At 36.9% G+C, this 19,148-nt stretch overlaps 1 protein-coding gene across 1 annotated transcript; it reads left to right on the top strand.

Annotated features, from left to right (window-relative positions):
- The first annotated feature begins 145 nt into the window (after positions 1-145).
- Positions 146-6,353, top strand: LOC140436597 (dnaJ homolog subfamily C member 30, mitochondrial-like). Its single transcript, XM_072525547.1, has 2 exons — positions 146-690; positions 5,743-6,353. The coding sequence occupies exons 1-2, from the start codon at positions 426-428 to the stop codon at positions 6,099-6,101; spliced, it is 624 nt and encodes a 207-aa protein (XP_072381648.1). The 5' UTR covers positions 146-425; the 3' UTR covers positions 6,102-6,353.
- The last annotated feature ends 12,795 nt before the right edge of the window (positions 6,354-19,148 follow it).

Below are 19,148 nucleotides of genomic sequence, written 5' to 3'. Positions count from 1 at the left end.
TTATGTGATATCGTGATTCGTGATGTGACATGTGTGATATCTAAATGTCAATGTCAATTTGTCAATTGTCCTCATAGGCACATAACCTAAAATTTTCAAAATAAGTTGAAGTTGAGATTGAGGTAGAAAGGCAAGTAGAAAGGAACTTAAACTATCTAAAAAGTGGTAGTTAATGTTAGTCATTATACTTGTTTAATAAACAAAGAAGCTAAAACGTCATTACTCATTTGTTATGCTGTCAACAGTCAAAATCAATTCCAAATTTTGAAGTGATACTTGGAATGTTCTTATGATGTAATATTTTATTTAAACAATGGTTATTTGACGTAAAACTCAATTTTACAGTGTAACATTCTTAAAATTCCAATAAATCATGCCAAATCTTCTAACATAATAGTAGAATAATATACAAGAGATTTTTTAGCATGAACTTCAGGTCTTTTCCATTTAGACTCATTTTAAATCATATACGTTTTAAATCTACAAGTGCGGCAAGAACAAGTCATTATGACGCTCTTGGACTATCACCCAAATCTACTCAAAATGAAATAAAAAGCGCATATTATAAATTGTCTATGGTTTACCATCCAGATAAGAATAATGATGAAGCTTCTTTAGAAAAGTTTAGGGCTATTACTGAGGCATATGAAGTACTTGGAAATGTAAATACTAGAAAAATGTATGACAAAGGTATTGTATGAGTTATCTTACTTACCATATCTGTAATTTAACCTTAGTATTACAAATTTGTTTATTTGTTAATATGTTAAAATTAGGTTCCATCCATTTCCTAATGTTTATTATATTTTGTAAAGAAACGGGTTTATATTGGGAAGTTGCATGGCTTGTGTAGATAATTGAGTTTAAAAGTCATTACCAGAGTTCAGAATTACCCTGAAACATCTGTAAAAGATGATCCCATCCACATGCACCAATTTTAAGGAATAGGCAGGATTCCCTGTTACTCAGATTATATTTTTTAAATTACATATATATCTTAGTGTTCTGTGTCAGACAGGTCACTATTAGTCAGATTTTGCTTAATAAAGGACAAGTGGCACTTCTTATTGGACATATAGGTATTTATTTTCAGTAAGCAGTTATGGGATTTTAATTAGTTATGTCTTAAAGATGTTGATTAATATTTATTCACATTTACTTAGAGTTGATTTGTATTCTAACAGAGGAGTTCAAATGTTATTGAGCATATATGAATATTTTGGACCTTAATATGTAGTTCACAAAATCTGTAGTTCATCTTATTCTATTAAAAAAATGCGTAGAGAGTCAAACATGTTTTAATATTAATAAGAAATAATTGACCTTCCTGCATTACTCTAGCCCTAAGGTTAGTGGCATTTACTTATAGTTGATTTGTATTCTAACAGAAGAGTTCAGATTTTGTTGAGCACATATGAATCCTTTTGGACCTGAGAACATAGTACTCAAAACCTTTAGATCATCTTCATCTATTAAAAAAGTCATAGAGGTGAAACACTAAGATTCAGAGTCACCCATCCCAATAAGTTGCTCATGACCCAAAGCACTAAAATATATATTTTTTAATTCTACCCTTAAAGTCCATTGAAAAATTGCTGTACATAGGTTCTACATAAGTAGTGATGTTTTTAAAAGTTCCTTAATGTGGCCTTATAATCTCTTAGCTTTTATTGCCCAGTTGTTAGTGTCAAACTTTTCCAATAGTCTGTGATTTGTTCATATAAACTTTATTTGGCATTGAAAGAAAAAGAGGGTAATTATTAAACTTTTATTCATTATTTGAACATATTCTTGAAGAGATATGCCCTTTATTTACAACAAATTCCAAATTTGATTGAGTTTTTAAGTAATTTGGAATTTCCATGCTTTCTCTACTCTGTAATTATCTAATTATCACCCTGCCATGACTCCTCCCCATTTTTATGATTCCTCATTAACAAAAACAAAACAATTAACATTTTGATTCCTCATTAACAAAAAGGAAATTCTGACTTTAAGTAATGTTTTGGGATCAGTCCACGGATAAATACTATTATAATCCTGGGTACCCATATCAGTAAAGCATGAATGACAATTTACTAACTTGCAAGATCGAAAAAACATACTACCTATGCGCTGTTGTTTTGTGTTTCTTTTAGTTTCTCATACGCTTCATCATTCATATAAATTATTCAAAAGCATTACTGAGTTCATTAACATGTTTATTAAGAACAATATGGGATCGAAACATTATCATCATCCAACTTTCTGCGTCCAAAGTTGAACATAGGCCTCCCCTAAGGTGAATTGCACACACACCAATTTTGGACGGCCTATTTTATACCGGTTGCAGTAGCCTGGATTATGGAAAGTGTTTAGGCGCCTTAAGTTATGACTGGAAGTACACATTGGTCTAATGTCTTCTTTTTGAAATAATTTGGCATGTTGCTCTTGAAGATGTGTGATAGAGCTCCAAATGCGCCCCATACTAAAGTGATTTTTCTTTGCAGTTCACTAGTTTGGTTGTTAGTGGCAGTAAGCTAAGTATTTTTATTTATGAACTAATTCTATTTTGTTGTAGTCAACTTAAGGATTTTCATTTTATTATTTTATATATTCAAAATTTATGTTCAAACCAATTTCATTACAGGCGGCATTTAACTCAGTAAGGAATCTCTTTTAAGTGGTCTATTCTCAGAACAATGTCGTCCGCAAATTATAGGTGGGAGAGCATTTCACTGTGTCGATATTGATTCCTTTGGCTTTCCACTCCAATTGTTTGAAAGCATGTTCCAGGATTGGCGTAACCTTGGCGATCTTACCTTTTGTACCCATTGTATACGGTCATGGTTGTATTATTGCATATATTCGCGATCAGTTTGGAGTACCGATAATTTATGCGACTTTCCTCCAACGTTCTCATTACGCTAACAACGGATCTAATCATAATTTTAATTTAATATTTACAATAAAGCATTAAAAGCTTGAAATGCATTTTTTAATTTCTACTTAAGTTGAATTACCTGTAGTTCATGAAATGAAGCTTGAAAAAAGTTAAAGCATCGAAATTTTTTCGTCCTGCGTGGATTGAGCTGAAATTTTAACAGAAGGTAGGTGATAGCCCAAAGATCAAAATCTATATCGAACCGAAGTGCGCTGAATGGTTTTAGGGGTGAAAACTACCCCTAATTGTCAAAAATTATAAAATAACATATTAAACCTGAATATGGGTAAGATTTGGTTTGAATTAGTTAAATAATGATTATTTTATACTTTTGAATAGAGTTCCATCATATTTCAACCCTTAAAAAGCAACCCTTGTTAGAGATTAATCTAAAAAAATTACTAATTCTAAAAAAATGATTTCGCCTTGGATCGATTTGGATAAAAATTTGGATTTAAGCTCAACTCACCCTCTGCTTTATAGTTTATGTCACGCCGATGAACCCTGATTGTTCTTAGCGGTGAAAACTACCCCTAATTTTCAAAAATTGTAAAATAACATTACAAATCTTAAGATGAGTGAAATTTGGTTTGGATTAGTTAAATAGTGATTTTTTATACTTTAAAATACAATTTCATAAATTTTTAACCCTTAAAAATCAATTGTTATGAGTGCTATAGGTGAAAACAATTTTTTGCCAAAATTTTGCAACTTTTCAACTTTTGAAAATCACCCTTTACAACCTTGCTATTCTTATACATTTACATAAATAGTTGAAAATATTTACATTTATAGGTAAAACAATTATAATATTAATTTTATTCGTCATCAATTACATCTTCATTGTGATCTATGTCATCCTCATCTTCTTCAATTATTGGTGGACTATTATTGCACCCTTCACCTGAGCACCCAGAACAAGTAGAGTTACAGTATAAACCAACTTTTCTGCACCCACATGAAACGTCGCATCCTTTTTTGCATTGGCAAAAAATAATTTTTGAAAAGTTCATCGGGTGCAGGTTGTTTGTTCATGCGTACAGGTAATAACAAACCATCTTTGGAATACCATCTCCAATCTGCTGCTCTGATATTTTCATTGCCAAGCCACTATTGAATTTGGTAATAGCATCTTTTTGAATGCTCATCTAAGGCATCAACAGTGGGCAGAAGGGATGATAGCTTAACCGCACAGTTTTTCGTTGTAGCTTTGATGAACTGTTCGTACCGCATCTGCTCGAGAAAAGCTTCCAAATCTTTTATTTTTTTTAACTTGGTAAGCTGCGTGTCTTTAACAGTTCCGTACAACATTATTGCACAGTATCTGCCAGCATCTAAAATATCTTCAAGCCTATTTCAAAACTTTTAGATGAATATAATGTAGAAGAAGAATTTTGTTTCCCAAGTTTGAGAAAATAAATATCTTTCTCTATTTTTTCTAAATTAGCTCTGGCTGTTAAGATAATAAGGATGTCGATATCTTCTGCTACAATGATTTTTTGTAAATCTGACCTATCCTGAATAGCCAATTCAACGACTAGCCCGTCAGCTTCACCTTCACTTTGATGGTTTTTTTAACGTATTTCCTTCATTTTTAACGATAGGGTGTTTCTTCAAAAACGATTTTGTAGAGGTTTTTAAGAGCTACAAGAATCTGTGAATTAAATCTTTTTGGAACCCTTGGTTTTTAAATGGGGTGAGTTTAAAGGGCTCGAAAAAGATGGTGCTTGATCGTAAATCGATGCTTTAAACGGCTATATCTCGCCAAATATTCATTGTACAACAAATCTAAATAAAGGAAAATTTTAGTCATTAAAAAAGCTACAATTTAGTAAATTTTATTTTTTTCATATATTCAGTATTTTCGGGGATATTTAAAAAAATAAGGGTAAAAAATATGAAATTGTAAATCGTTTCTCGCTTTAAGCTGTACTTTTTCTAAAACTAAGCATTTTAAATGGGTCAAACTTCTTGGACGTATTAACAATACATGTACAAAGAGAATTGCAGAAGGGTCAAGATCGATTTTAATGATGGGGGTAGTTAGGGGGTTGTTTTCATCGATTTTTTCGTAAAAAAATGAGGCATTGACCTTATTTTCATCATAACTCACTCAATTTTTGAGCTAGAGTCTTTTTTTATGATAGGTCTATTTATGCTCTTTAAAAAAGGTTCTATGAGTTTTCTTCCAAAAAATTGCATCATTTTCCCGATATTTGACTTTGAATCTTTCAAATTTGGCATTTGAAGACAACCGCTGAACATTGATAGGCCGTATTTCGGTTCCTATTATATCGCAAAAACATTTTAAAAAATGAATTGTATTTGTCTTTTTAAAAGCTACAAATTTGTTCTCTACAATGTTTTTGATAAAATGCATCATTTTCGAGTTATTCGCGAAAAATCGATTAAAAACGTCGATTTTTTCGTCTAAAAGTTGCTACTTTCAATCGCGAATAACTTGAAAAATATCAGTTTTACAAAAAAAATGTATAGACCTTTTTTTCTTTAGAATCACTTTTTTAATTGAAACCTGTGGTTAAAACGTAAAAAAAATTTTTCACCCCCGAGATGGGGTGGCAACCACCCCCAAGGCTTTGGCGCAGTTTGGTTCGATATAGATTTTGATCCTTAGGCTATTACCTACCTTCTGTTAAAATTTCAAGTCAATCCGCGCAGGACGAAAAAATTGCGAGGTGAAATGCTTCATTTCCTGGACTACTGGTTATTTCGGATAGCCACAGATATATTGTTGGTTTTAATAATTTTAGTATTAAGTATCTTTGTTTCGATTTTATGCATTCATGTTTATTTTTTAGGTCTCTATTTTAGAAGCGCCGTAGTTTCAGACGATGTCACCGATAGATTCCATAAATCCCGAGAAACACGCTCAAGGCCGCCGCCTCCTGATGGCCGCACACCAATCTATGACTTTGATGAATGGGCTAAAAATCATTATGGTGCTACCTTCCGGCGACAAATGGAGAATAAACGCCGTAGCGATCATTATAGAGACACTAGAGAGCAAACAATACAAACTGAGAAATTAGAGAAAGTAGTGTTTTCTTTATTGGCCCTAGTTCTCTTATGTATGTATTACACTAGTGCTGAAAGTTTTGATCAATCCGAATTTGGAGGTGTTCTTTACAAAAGGCCTTCAAAAGATTCAAAAGATTGATGTACTGATGTAGTAAACCTAGTTCAATTGTTATCCTTATACAAATACCTTTTATTGGTTTGTTGTTTAAATGTTTTGTTGTTAAATTATTGAATTGAGTTTTAGGTCATGATATTGCAATTTGGTACATATTAAGAAATGATTTCGATGAATTGCTTAAAGATAAGAACAAGAAGGGTATTCACAAACGTAAATAAATTATGCTGTATTTATTTTTTTACAAAAAAATTATAATTTATTTTATAAATTGTTTGAGTGTCTTTTATTTTTTTACATAACTAATTACTTCCTACTAATGATAAAAATGGGACTGTAATTTTATTGAAAAAGTACAAACTACATTTATAGACATAATAAGGATAGACTAGGTAAGGTATGGGTCGATCTGTGAATAGAGGGAAACGAAAATAATCACGATATCTTTGTCATGATGATGGCGATGAGCTTTGACTAGCAAATCCTCGGTAAAAAATATGAAATGGCCGGTGAATATATAGTACGGGAGGTAGCGTTGTGTTTTCGTAGGAATTTGATACCGAATAAATTTTATTTATAGCAGTTAACTAGTGTTCGATTTTATTTATTTAGCGTATGGACTTTCACAGAGACTTTTTAAAGATAGAATGGATGACACTAAATATTAATGTCCAATTTACATAGCCATTCAATTGCTTCTGGGGAACATTCCGCAAAGTCCTGGAGGTTTCTACGGTAGGCACGATTCAAGCAGTCTGAAACATAATGGCTTATGGTCTGTCTAGATTGTCCGCAATCGCACTGTGGACTTTCTGCACGACCCCACCTGAACAGCGAATCAGCACATTTACCATATCCGGTACGTATACGATTAAGCCTTGCCCAAGTGGACCGGGGCAGATTTGATCCGATGAAACCCTGAGTTGGGGTGGATATCTTAATATAGTCCGATTCTATTGTTAGCATCCATCTTGTTGTCCATTGCCTATGTATATCATAGGAATTACCAATTTTTCGGGCAGATTGTATTGGAGGATTTCTAGATCTTAGTCGCTGGTGCTCTTTTGAGATGTCTGGGATATCTTGATGTATTGGTAATTGTGCGTTGGCTACAATTTTCTGGTACTCTCTCACTAATGCTGCTGTACGGCGTAGATCTGGTGGAGCAATATTGCTCAGAGTAGGCAGCCATCTCACTGGCGTTGGTTTTTTGTTCCAGTGATTATTCTCATGGTTTGGTTAAGTTGGACATCGATTTTGCTTGTATGTGCACTATTTAGCCATACTGGTGCACAATATTCTGCCAATGAAAAAACCAAAGCTAGAGCAGAGGTCCGAATAGTATCTGCAGAAGCACCCCAAGTTGTTCCAGCAAGTTTTGATATTAAGTTATTTCTTGTTCTTAGTTTACCGGCTGCGTTTGTAAGATGACTTTTGAAGGTGAGTGTTCTATCAAGTGTGACGCCGAGATATTTGGGGTTGTTGTTATGTTTGATAGCTGTATCATTTAGAGTTACATTGAGAGTATCGCCCGCAAGTTGATTCGACAGGTGAAAGAGACAGGTTTCAGTTTTGCTTGTGTTAGGACGTAAGCGCCAGTTCTTAAAATAGTTACTTAGTGTAGTTAAGTCCTCGTTTAGAGCTCGTTCTCCTGCTTCTTTACTATTATCTTGGAAGCCAATGGCCAGGTCGTCAGCATAAGCAAATTTTCTCGATTTTGTTTCAGGTATATCTGCTGTATAAAGGTTAAATAATAAAGGAGCTAGCACTGAGCCTTGAGGTAAGCCGTTGTTAAGTTTTCTAACGTTACTCTGTGCATCATTCATATATACCTGAAACAGTCTCTTAGTCAGTAGATTGTTTCTCAGCTGACAAGTTTTGAGGCAAGGTATGGTTTTTATCAGCTTATAAATAAGGCCCTCTCTCCACACCGTGTCATAGACAGCCGTGAGATCTATAAATGTTATGGCAGATTTTTCGCGTCTTTCAAAGCCAGCTTCAATAAATGTAGTTAAGGACACCACTTGGTCACAGCAACTTCGTCCTCTTCTAAATCCAGCTTGTTCAATTGGTACAGCATCCTCAATGGTGTTAGGTACATATTCGGTTATATAAAAGTCGTTCTAGTAATTTATAACAGCAACTGAGTAAGGCAATAGGCCGGTAACTTTCAGGCAGCTTGTTGTCTTTGCCAGGCTTCTGGATTGCGATAATTTTTGTTCTTTTGAATTCTGGGGGTAGCACAGCTGTATTCACAATGTCGCTAAAGAATTTTTTGAGCCACTGTCGTGTTTTTGTCCCAGTGTGTGAGAAATCAATATGTTCTACGGTAGACTTCCATTTATTAAGTCTTGTTGAGTCCAGTGACTTCAGTAAGTTATCACCAATTTCGGGATCTTCTGATTTCAAAAATTCGTCATATAGTTTTTGGCTTTCTTCCGTCCAGCCTGGGATGTACTCCTTTCGGAAACCTCGGGTGATATGTTTTTTGGCGATAGAGATAATCATTCCTAAAAAACGGTGATAATTGTTGGCCTTTGGGTCAATGAAGCGAATGCAGGTGTCCAGTTCTTTGGTGAATTCGGGCCAATTTCCTTTGTTAAAATTCCAACGGGGTCTCGGCGTGGATTCAACGATAGGAATTTGTATGCCTAGTTCGATTATGACAGGTCGATGTTGGCTGTGAGGGAAACTGGGAAGTACAGTTCGATAGCAAAATGGGCTTCAGTCGCCGCACATCCAGCGGAGTTGAAGGTGACAGCATCTAAAAGTATAAAAAATTTTGTCCCAATAGTCTAGTCGGGATGGCATTTGACCTTGCATGTGGTTCTACCCAAAATTTAGTTCTATCTTTAGTTAATCTTTAGGGGAAATCAATAGTAGTGTAAATTTAAAATATCGACTGAACTCCGCCGTTGCGTTGGCCACCATCTTGCTTTTAAAGGAGAACCGTTTTTGCTCAATATCTCCTCTATTTTCAACTTTTCGACAAAAACGGTAGGTACTGAAATTGTTGCAAGTACGATTTACTACAATTTCTTTTGTACACATTTTTGACGTGACAACGTCTTAAATTAGGTTGTGGCTCGGAGTCACTCATGAAAAAGTGTAACGCCCGCTCACGTCTGTTACGATGAGTCACCGAACGAGAGAGAGGCCCGCCGGACCGGCGAATGCCTTGCGTCTCTCTCCCACTCAAACATGATCGGTCCGCTGCACGCGCAGCACTAGAGAATTAGGCGCGTTGAATCGGTGCGTGCTTGTGTCTCTGTCTTTCTCGAGCGTTCTTGGCGTTGGAAAACCGAGAAAGCGTCATAATACAAGTTCATACGTGTGGTTAAAGTATCGTCAGCTGTGTCTGTAGTGAAAATGTGGAGTGCTTAGATTCGTCATTTACAACAACTATAACAATAAAGGTAAATAATTGTACACTAATATTTCATTATCGTAAACTATGATTGATTGATTAATTGTTAGATTGACACAAAAGTTGAGAAACTGAGTTTATAGGTTATGTCATATTATTGACAAATGTTGATAGTGTTAAGTAAATTATTAGTTTAAATCACTCTGCAATCAATCGTAATTCAGTCGATTGAGAAGAAACAGCGCGTTTCAACTGCAAACAACTATTGTGCAATTTAATAATATTCATATCACTAAATATTCTACCGAGAAAAAGACGTTGTCACGTAAAATCTTCGCCCGTAAAACCGACTTTACAGGCAACCGATTTTTTCGTGCGGCCGATATTTTCCGAGTTAAGGTGGAAAATATTTTAGGAAGGGGGTGCCCTGAATTATTGTGTTTATTATTTATTGTATTGTTGAATTATATGTTATTTTTATAAAAAAAGTGTTTAATTGTGTAAATAATTGTGGCTTATTCTAATTAAAATAGTAATTACTTTAAAATGCCACAAGAAAATAGCTTCAAAACGTTTATTATTTTCTCCAAAATAAATATAAGTGATCAGCTAATGAGAGGCTGTCCGCCAAGATCAGTCGGAGTTGCACATTCATCAGTGTGGATTCAATTTAACATCTTCACAAAATGGTTCAAGAACTTCATTCAACACACCAAACCGACTCCTGAATCGAAGGTTTTACTGATTTTAGATGGACACTATAGTCATACTCATAATATCTATATAATTGACATCGCTAGGGAAAAAACGTGGACATCGTTTCTTTACCTCCACATACAACTCACAAGCTGCAGCCGTTGCTGTTAGACAAGACTTTTATGGGGCCGTTAAAAACATACTACAGTGAGAAAAAACGCATGTGGATTAGAAGTAATTACAATTACATTAAATCTAACATCATATGATATCGTGGAGCTGTTTGGAAACAGTTTAAATAAAAAACTGATATGGACTTTATTGCAGCGCAACATAATGCTGTAAGAGAGGGTTGTACAACCAACATCACAACACTGGAATCAAGATCTGAACCTGCTCAAGACCTACACAAATAACTGTATCAGAAACAAGTGCTCTTGTACAACCTGAACCTGTACCTTTGACACTGCCAGAGGAACGAAGAAAAGTATCTAACAGAGGAGGAAAAGCTACCGTAGCAGCTGTAAACAAACGAATAAAGAAAAATGAGACTAATTCCGAAGAAGAATACTCTGAAGAACAGGACGTTATCCAGTTTGATGCAGACAGTGAGCCTAATAAGTCGCTGGGACAAGAATCTCCTGACTACTGATGCTGAGTGTATGTTTTGCCAAAGACTTCTTTCCACGGACTTCTGCATATGAATTAAGCTACTTCTTTCAGTTTTTCACAATTTTAAATTTATTTGATCTCATAGATGTTTATGTCAGCTTAAAGCCATCATGAAAGTTGTAGTTAGGAGGAAGTGGGAAAGGAGTACGAACCAAAAGCTATTTATTTAACTTATGCATCCACGCCTAATCAAATTTCGATGCCATTGATTTGCAAACTGTCTTTTTTTTTGTTTTTTTTTTTCACAATAAAATCTTTATTTTTAATATATTAAATTGTTAAATTTTTAATTTTAACACTTAAAAAGGTATGATATTTACAATATTCAAAGTTGTTAAGCTGTTTGTTTGGGCTGTTAGGCCGTTGTCTTCTGAGATTAGTTCTCGACGTTTCGCCAACACTAGGAGTTGGCATCTTCTGGAGATGTTACTGCATCGCTTGTAAGCTGAAAATGACGCCGCGTTGTAACCACTATTCGTCTTTTCTTGTTTTGGGTTGTTTTTTGTTTTGTGTGTTTTCTGTTGTCCTGCTATAGGCTTGTGCCTCTTCAGGACGTGTTTTTTTTCTGTTGTGGGTGTTGGCACTGTTTTTTGTGTGGTGTCCACTGGTGTGCTTGGTGTTAGCTTTGTTGTTCGGTGGCTGTGTGCAGCTGAGTCTGAACAATCGGGGGCGAAAGGGATGTAGGTAAACGGCTCTTTTCAGAATTTGTTGTATCTAAAAACGAGTTTAGTGAATATATGTAAATCAATTTTTTGTGTTTATTATTGAAAATAATATACATGGACGCGACGCGAGAGGGCAACTGTGGACTAGTACCTCAACTAATAGAAAGGTATCGTTATGCAATGGGATCGGGAAACCACAGAAAACCGATCCCCCCTGTCTATGCAAGCTCGAAGTGAGCATTTAGTGTTGAATGCGACGACGGTAATAGAGGGGAGTTGCCTCCTGTATATCAATGTATTCGTCAGGGAGTTCGTTGCTGGCGAGTTCCAGCAGAATAGTGGGTAGGAATGTGAGTTTATGTTTGGGTTTTTTTCTGAATACATTGCCGATGGATGAGCAGGTAGTTTTTAAAATGCTTTGGGCTCTGAGGTTTTGGCCCCGGATGTGCGAATAGTGTAACTCCTGCTCAGAGAGGAAAGCCTCCCATTGATGGGCTGGATATTCGACAGGCGATGAATTTGTGCGGAAGGGTAGTCTGGACGTTTTCGGTTTAGTCTGCGTAAGATTCTCCTCTCCAATGACAGCAGATTCTTTGTGAGATAGCCAGGCAATAGTACAGATACAAGATCTATACTCGATGACCGGCCTAATGAATGTTTTGTATGTATATATGACTGTACGTGAGTGTGGATGACCGAATTTACCACTAAGAGCATTGAGAAGGCCAAGTCGGCTCCTTGTTTGAGTTCGATCTGGTTACGGAGTCGGAGTCGTTCCCCTCAGAGTCTTAAGTTGTGTCTTTCTTAAATTATGGGTGTGATGTATTTACTGCGCTTTGGATGTCTGAAGAGAATCATTTGTGTTTTGTCTGGGTTAGGTGTCACTCTCCATCTCCGGCACCATCGCTCGACTAGGAGCAGGTGATTTCGAGCGTACCTGAGTGTAGAGTCGACGTCTTGTGCTGTTGTGAGTAGTGCTGTGTCGTCGGCATATAGTAAGGTGGTAGTGTTAGTGTATTGTGGGTTAGGGAAGTCACTGTTGTAGATGGAGTATAGTATTGGAGCCAACACGAAACCCTGAGGTACTCCCGCTGTGGGAGTAAAGAATGCAGAGAGTTGATCGCGCTCCTTGACCGTGATTTGTCGCTGAGTAACATATGAATGGATAAGTCTGACGAATGGAAGTGGTAGGCCGATGTTCACTAGTTTCTTGACCAGTCCCACATGCCAGACTTGGTCAAAGGCTTTTTGAACATCGAGGAAGATACCAAGTGAAACTTTGCCGTCGTTCAAACCTTGAGTAATGCGTGTGACAATTTCTGTCAATGCCGTTTTACTTGAGTAGCCTTCTCTAAAGCCGAATTAATAAGGTGGAACGATGTTGTGTTCTGTGGTAAAGTCTACGAGTCTTTCTTTGAGGATCCTCTCGAAGACCTTAGCCAGGACATTAAGGTGAGATATCGGCCTATAAGAGTTTGGATTGGTACGTGGCTTGCCCTTTTTTAAGAGCATGATTGTATTGGCTACTTTACATGGGAATGGAGTTTAAGAGTGGCATTGACTATGTTCGTCAGGTATAGGGTGACGCTCGGTGGGAGGTGTCAAAACGAAGGCCATATTCCCCTCCCCACCACTGGTTTCGGCGAAACAGACACATTAAGTAACACTGAGATAAAGTCGAGAATTTATAAAGCCAGTGTAAGATCAATAATGACATATGCCTCAGAAACAAGACCCGATACAGCCACAACGCAAAGGCTACTGGAAACAGCAGAGATGAGAGTACCGAGAAGAATGACAGGAAATACGCTGAGAGATCGAAAGAAGTGAAGACATTAGAAGAAAATGTAACGTACAGTGTATAAACAAATTGACACAAAATAGAAAAAAAGAATGGAATAACTACATAAGCGGAATGGGGGAGACCCGTGTCGTCAAAATTAGCAAAAGATAAATCAGCAATCGGCAGAAGAAGGATCGGACGACCGCGCAAAAGATGGACAACCTTCCATAGATGTATTAATCCACCAATGAACAAGTAATTGCTTATAAAGAAGAAGAAGAAAGTAATTTACCTGGAAAACCCTACAACAGACTAAATTATGGATCCTCCAAAACACCCCCTCTAAAGTTTCTCAAGCACTTTCAAAATAAAAAAGAACACAAAGCAAAGTTCTTTCGAAGTAGAATATACATAAACAGAAACACTAGATGCACTCAACTCAATAGATAACTGCTAGGGTTGCAACTTAGTCTTACCGAAATCTTAAGTTTAAGAGTAGGTACTCCTCCCCTAGTAGGGTACGTATCCTGGCGTATTTCTGTCCGCGAAAATAGTGGTCATTCCTCGATACCAGTAAATTATGCGTAGAAAAGGACAAAGGTAGTAAATACTACCAGAAAAAAGAGCCAGGCTAAATTTACTCTGGAAGAAACCAGTAGCAGAATACATTAAGATTAACAAGATAATAATTTAATAGAAGAAGAAAAAGTTATAGTATATAAAAAAAGAAAACTTATTGACCTTAATTGTAGCTATGTGTAAAAATACTACTGAGAATGAAGAAGAAGACATGACAATCCCAAAATCAATAGGGTTCTTTCATACACCAAATATGTAGGTATAGGTATGTCAAGTTTTAAGACTTTAGGAATTTTAAGAAGATATGTCGATACCAAAATCAGAAGATTATTCTTATACCATGGAAAACTTACGTTTCAAGTTTGAGAACTGTAGAAGTTTGCTTTCAACATAGTTAATAGGCCTTAGAAAATTAAGAAGGAAAAGAAAATCTTTTAAACCAAAATTGACAAAAAATACAACAAAACACAAAATAATACGAGAAGAAGAAGAAAACAGTTTATTTATATTACAATAATCCAACTTACTGTTTTATAGTCTTCACTTTAATATAAAAACTGACATATAATCTAAAATAATATAGCGTTTCATGTGTAGCTGCGGTACATATTATCGGAGGCTATGCGACATCCACTGGAGTACCTTTCCTGCTGGAGACTGCCACTAACCGAGGGGCTTCTTAAAGGTGCACTGTTTATATTTCTTATCTGCATGCTGGATTTGGACCGGTTGGTTCTAGTTCGGTATTGGAATTTTGTGTGTAAAAAAATAAAATTTTACAATTCTGTATGCGTTTCATAGTACATTTTCTGCTGGAGACTGGTCACTAACTGAGGGGCCTCTTACAGGTGCACTGTTTATATTCCTGATCTGCATACTGGATTTCTATTTTAAATTTTACAGTTCTGTATGGGTTTCATAGTACTTTTCCTGGTGGAGATTGGCCACTAACTGAGGGGCCTCTTAAAGGTGCACTGTTGATATTCCTGTTTTGCATGCTGGATTTGTACCGGTTGGTTCTATTTCGGTATTGGAATTTTGTGTGCGTCCGAGCAAAATTTAGATTTGTTAGATATATTTAATTTTATTTATTAAGGGATAAGGATAGGAGTATTAAGGGAGATTTGAATGGACATATAAGTAGAGAAAGAGCGAGAATAGAAAGGGTTCGTGGAGGTTTGGGGATACTAACAAGAAATTAAGAAGAAAATAGTGTAATTGACTTTACAGTGGCATGGGATTTGACGGTCATTAACGCATTCTTTCTTCTTCTTCAAGTGCCCTGTCCGTTGCGAACGTTGGCTATTAACATGGCAATTCTGATCTTGTTTGCGGCGCTTCTGAATAGTTCGACCGATGTGAGCCCGAACCACTTCCTCAGATTTTGGAGCCACGAGTGTCTTCTCCTGTCTGGCCCTCGCTTACTGTCTATTTTTCCCTGGACAATCAATTGCAGTAGACGGTACTTATCGTTTCTCAATATGTGGCCTAGATATTCAAGCTTTCTTTATTTAATTGTATTCAGGATTTCTTTCTCCTTTCCGATTCTTTGGATTACCTCTATGTTGGTGACATATTCGGTCCAGGATATACGAAGAATGCGTCGGTACACCCACATTTCGAATGCTTCTAGTTTTCTCGTGAGCGTCTCCGTCAGCGTCCAGGCCTCCACACCATACAGTAAGATCGGAAAAATGTAGCATTTAACTAGACGTAGTTTTAGGGGAAGAGACAAATCCCTGCTTATGAGGAGCTTTTTCATATTGCTCTAAATGCTGCTCTAGCTCGTTCTATTTTCGCCTTAATTTCTGTGGCCTGTTCTCATTTTGCATTTACGTTGGTGCCAAGGTACACATAAGATTCTACATGGTCAATTAGTATGTTACTTATCCGTAACTGTCGAGCAGGCTGTTGCTTCCTGCTTATCAGTATCCACTTTGTCTTCTTGAAGTTGAGGCTCAGGCCGTATTCCTCACTAAATAAATAAACTCTTTCCATTACCTGCTGTAATTCGTCTATGGTACTGGCAAGGATCACCGTGTCGTCGGCATATCTTATATTGTTCGTTAACTCGCCGTTTATTTTTGTGCCCTCATTTGCATTTTCCATACATTTGTTAAATATTTCTTCGGAATAAATATTGAATAGGAGTGGGGATAATATACACCCCTGACGGACACCTCTTTTGATCTGCACACTTTCAGTGAGTTCGTTGCCAATTTTTGCTGTTGCTGTTTGACCCCAGTATAGGTTTGCCACAATTCGAATGTCCTTGTCGTCAATACCTGTCTTTCGCAGAATATCTATCAATTGTTCATGATTGACATTGTCAAATGCTTTTCTAAAATCCACAAAGCACAATGCATTCTTTAGGAAGACTAAAGACCAGTATGTTACCTATAGTAGCGGGGAAGGGAAAGTCAGGTAGATTTTGAGTTGTGTAAAAGAAGTCAGATAAAAGAGGTTACCAACTGTAAACTGATAAAGATAATAGTAAAGTTGAATGTGAGAGGGAAAGAAAGTGCTAGAAAACACATCTGGTTATGGGCCTCCTATAGACAAAGAAACTTGGTGGTGGAACGGTGAAGTGCAACAGAAGATTAGAGGGAAGAAAGAGGCTAGAAAGAGGTATGACAGGTCTAAAAAAAGGAAGATAAGGATGTGTACAAGGTAGCAAATGGGAAGCAAAGTGCGCTAAAAGAAGTACGTAAGTTTTCCACTGATGGTTGGTTTGCATTAAGGCTCTTCACTAAATCCCCTGTTTAATCTTGTTGTGGATGTACTGATAGAAAAAGGAAGGGGGCTTCTAGGACAATGCTGTTTGCGGATGATGTGTTGGTAGAGGAGAGCAAAGAAATGTTGTAGGAGAAGTTGTGGTGTTGGAGAAGGGCTATTTAAGAGGGTTTACTTAAGGTTAGCAGGTTCAAAACGGAGTTTATGTGGTTGGGAGGAAGAGTAATGGTTGGGTGTATAGAATAGCTTGGAGAAAGGGAGTATAATGACTAGAAGCATTTAAATACCTTGGCTCCTACATAATGAAAAATGTGGCACTAGATCGAGAAATTGTCCACAGGATACAGGCTGGTTGGTTTAATTGGACGCGAATGGGCGGGGTACTTTGTGATTGAAAGAGGGCTTAAAGAAAAGATATAGAAGAGTGTGGTGAGACCTGCGTTGGTGTGCGGCGATGAAGTGTCGGCTGTAAGATTCAGGAAAAGAAGATGGAGGTAGCTGAAATAAAAATGTTACGGCGGATGTTGGGTAAGACTAGAAGGGACAGGATTAGGAATGACTTGATTAGGAAAAGAGCCGAGGTGACTAAAGTCCCAAAAAAATTCAAGAAAAAATACTGCAATGGTTTGGTCTATTAGACGTAGGGATGAGAACTATGTGTTTTTACCTTGTTTATGCTTTGTCGCCTCTTCAAAGGTGAGGTTTTTTATTGGGTAAACGTCAATCTGCATATTGCCGATCTCTGGAACTAAGTGGTGGCTGGAAAGCAGTAGTGTCAGAAGGATTTTCTGTCTTTGGGTGCCGGTTAGACCAAGCCCGCAACTAAGTATAAGTTCTGTTGGAAAAACGGTCCTTTTCAGATTGTTAGCCTTTTTGTTTTCTTCGGTTTAAACGCGTGGAGGATAACTGTGTCTGTGTCCTATACCTAGGATCAGGTGTCGTGCAATGAAATTGGGAAACCAAAGAAAACCAATTTCCCCCTGTCGTTGTGATTTTGAATGCTACTCTTAAGGAGTGTACGGGGTGCTCACTGTTTAGTGTTTGGTGTGTTTTGATTGTGCGGGTTTGTGTAGTTATTGGTTGTGTTTTGTTGACTTTTTTTGGTGTTTGTATGTTTATGATTTGTTAGCTTGGGTGGAGGTAAAGTGTATGTGTGGGTAAATGATAAGTGTATATATGAATAATGAATGTGTGTGTTGTATTGTGTGTCTATCTGCGGAGTTGAGTGAAGGTTTGGTTTATGGAATTGTAGCAGGAGGTTGATATTGCATACCCATACAGTGCATTGGACATTTGATTTAAATACCGGATTGTTTCACTCATCTTTTCAGGGAGGACATTGAAAAGAATCATGGATGTAAAGTTTATTAGGGATTTCATGTCCGAGGATAGGTCATATGAGGGAATTTGCTTGGAAGTGTGTACGAGTTGTGTTTTTTTTTGTGTCTTTTGGTTTGATGCTTCGGTGTGGCCATTTTTCTGAAAATGCCGGGTGACCTCCATTACAGTTTGGACATTTGGAAACATCTATCGTGGGGCATGCAGTAGACCTGTGTTGTTGTCCACAGTATGGACAGATAATTGATTTTTCGATGCATTCGTTGCTGAGGTGTCCGCTTTTGTAGCATTTCGAACAGTATTTTAGTCGAACCGGAACGGAATTGCTTGATCTTTTAATCTCGCATTTCAATCGTTCTCCTTCGATCTTAATACCATTCGAGAGTACATCAGCGAATTTAGTTTCAGAGTTTGTGAAACTCTATTGAAAGAGATGGGTATTTTTATAGAGCGGGCAATTATATGAACTATTTTGGCGAATGGGAATTTGTTTTCGGATAGATTATCCTCGATGATTTTTTGAGATAGTTCTTTGTCGACGCCAGCAATGACTAAATGAAAGTTTTGTTGATGATTTAGAACGAGTTGCGAATTATCTGGGCTTTTAGATTTGAAACCTGAATTTATGGAAATATTACTCTCTCCGGTGATTTGTCGAAGTTTTGCCTTGAGATATTTGAGATCTAGAAGATTGATGGTTCGTACGGAAGCTGTCTTTTGGGTTGGGAAGACTTTTATTGAGTCCAAATCTGGGATTAGATTGTTGTCTTTGATAAATCGATAGAATGGTCTTTGCTAACAGATGTCTGAGGGGATGTCCTCGATTCTCTAATTTTGGGTGATGTGTGGTGATTGTTGTGTTTTGTATTGTAGTGTGGTGAGTGAGTGTATGGGTGATGGTGTTGGTGAGAATGTGTTTTGTGTTTGTAGGGGTGTGTAGGTATGGGGGTTTTAGGGTGGAGGATAGTGGTAAGGAGTGGATGCTTTTGATGTGGATGAAAACTATGTGGGATGAAGGATAGAGTTAGAAGTTGATGGAAGGAGAGGTAGAGAAAAACCGAGGAGAAGATGGAAGCACTGTGTGACAGAGGCCTTAAAACTTCTGAAAAGGGAAATGCTGGGGAAGAAGAATAAGGATAGGAGTTGTAATGCCTTGCTTTAGGCTACGTGCCTTTTCAAGGTATGGAGTTTTTGTATATATTTGGGACGATTTTTTGTTAATGACTTAAGACCGTCGT

This window comes from Diabrotica undecimpunctata, chromosome 3 (genome assembly GCF_040954645.1).
Source record: "Diabrotica undecimpunctata isolate CICGRU chromosome 3, icDiaUnde3, whole genome shotgun sequence".
NCBI classification, from domain to species: domain Eukaryota; kingdom Metazoa; phylum Arthropoda; class Insecta; order Coleoptera; family Chrysomelidae; genus Diabrotica; species Diabrotica undecimpunctata.
The sequence above is the reverse complement of the archived record's forward strand: the minus strand, read 5'-3'. Positions and strand labels throughout refer to the sequence as shown.

Coding starts and splice junctions, on each gene's coding strand:
- LOC140436597 (XM_072525547.1), top strand. CDS start 426: ATGAACTTCAGGTCTTTTCCATTTAGACTCATTTTAAATCATATACGT. Junction 691..5,742: donor TAGAAAAATGTATGACAAAG/GTATTGTATGAG, acceptor TTTATTTTTTAG/GTCTCTATTTTAGAAGCGCC.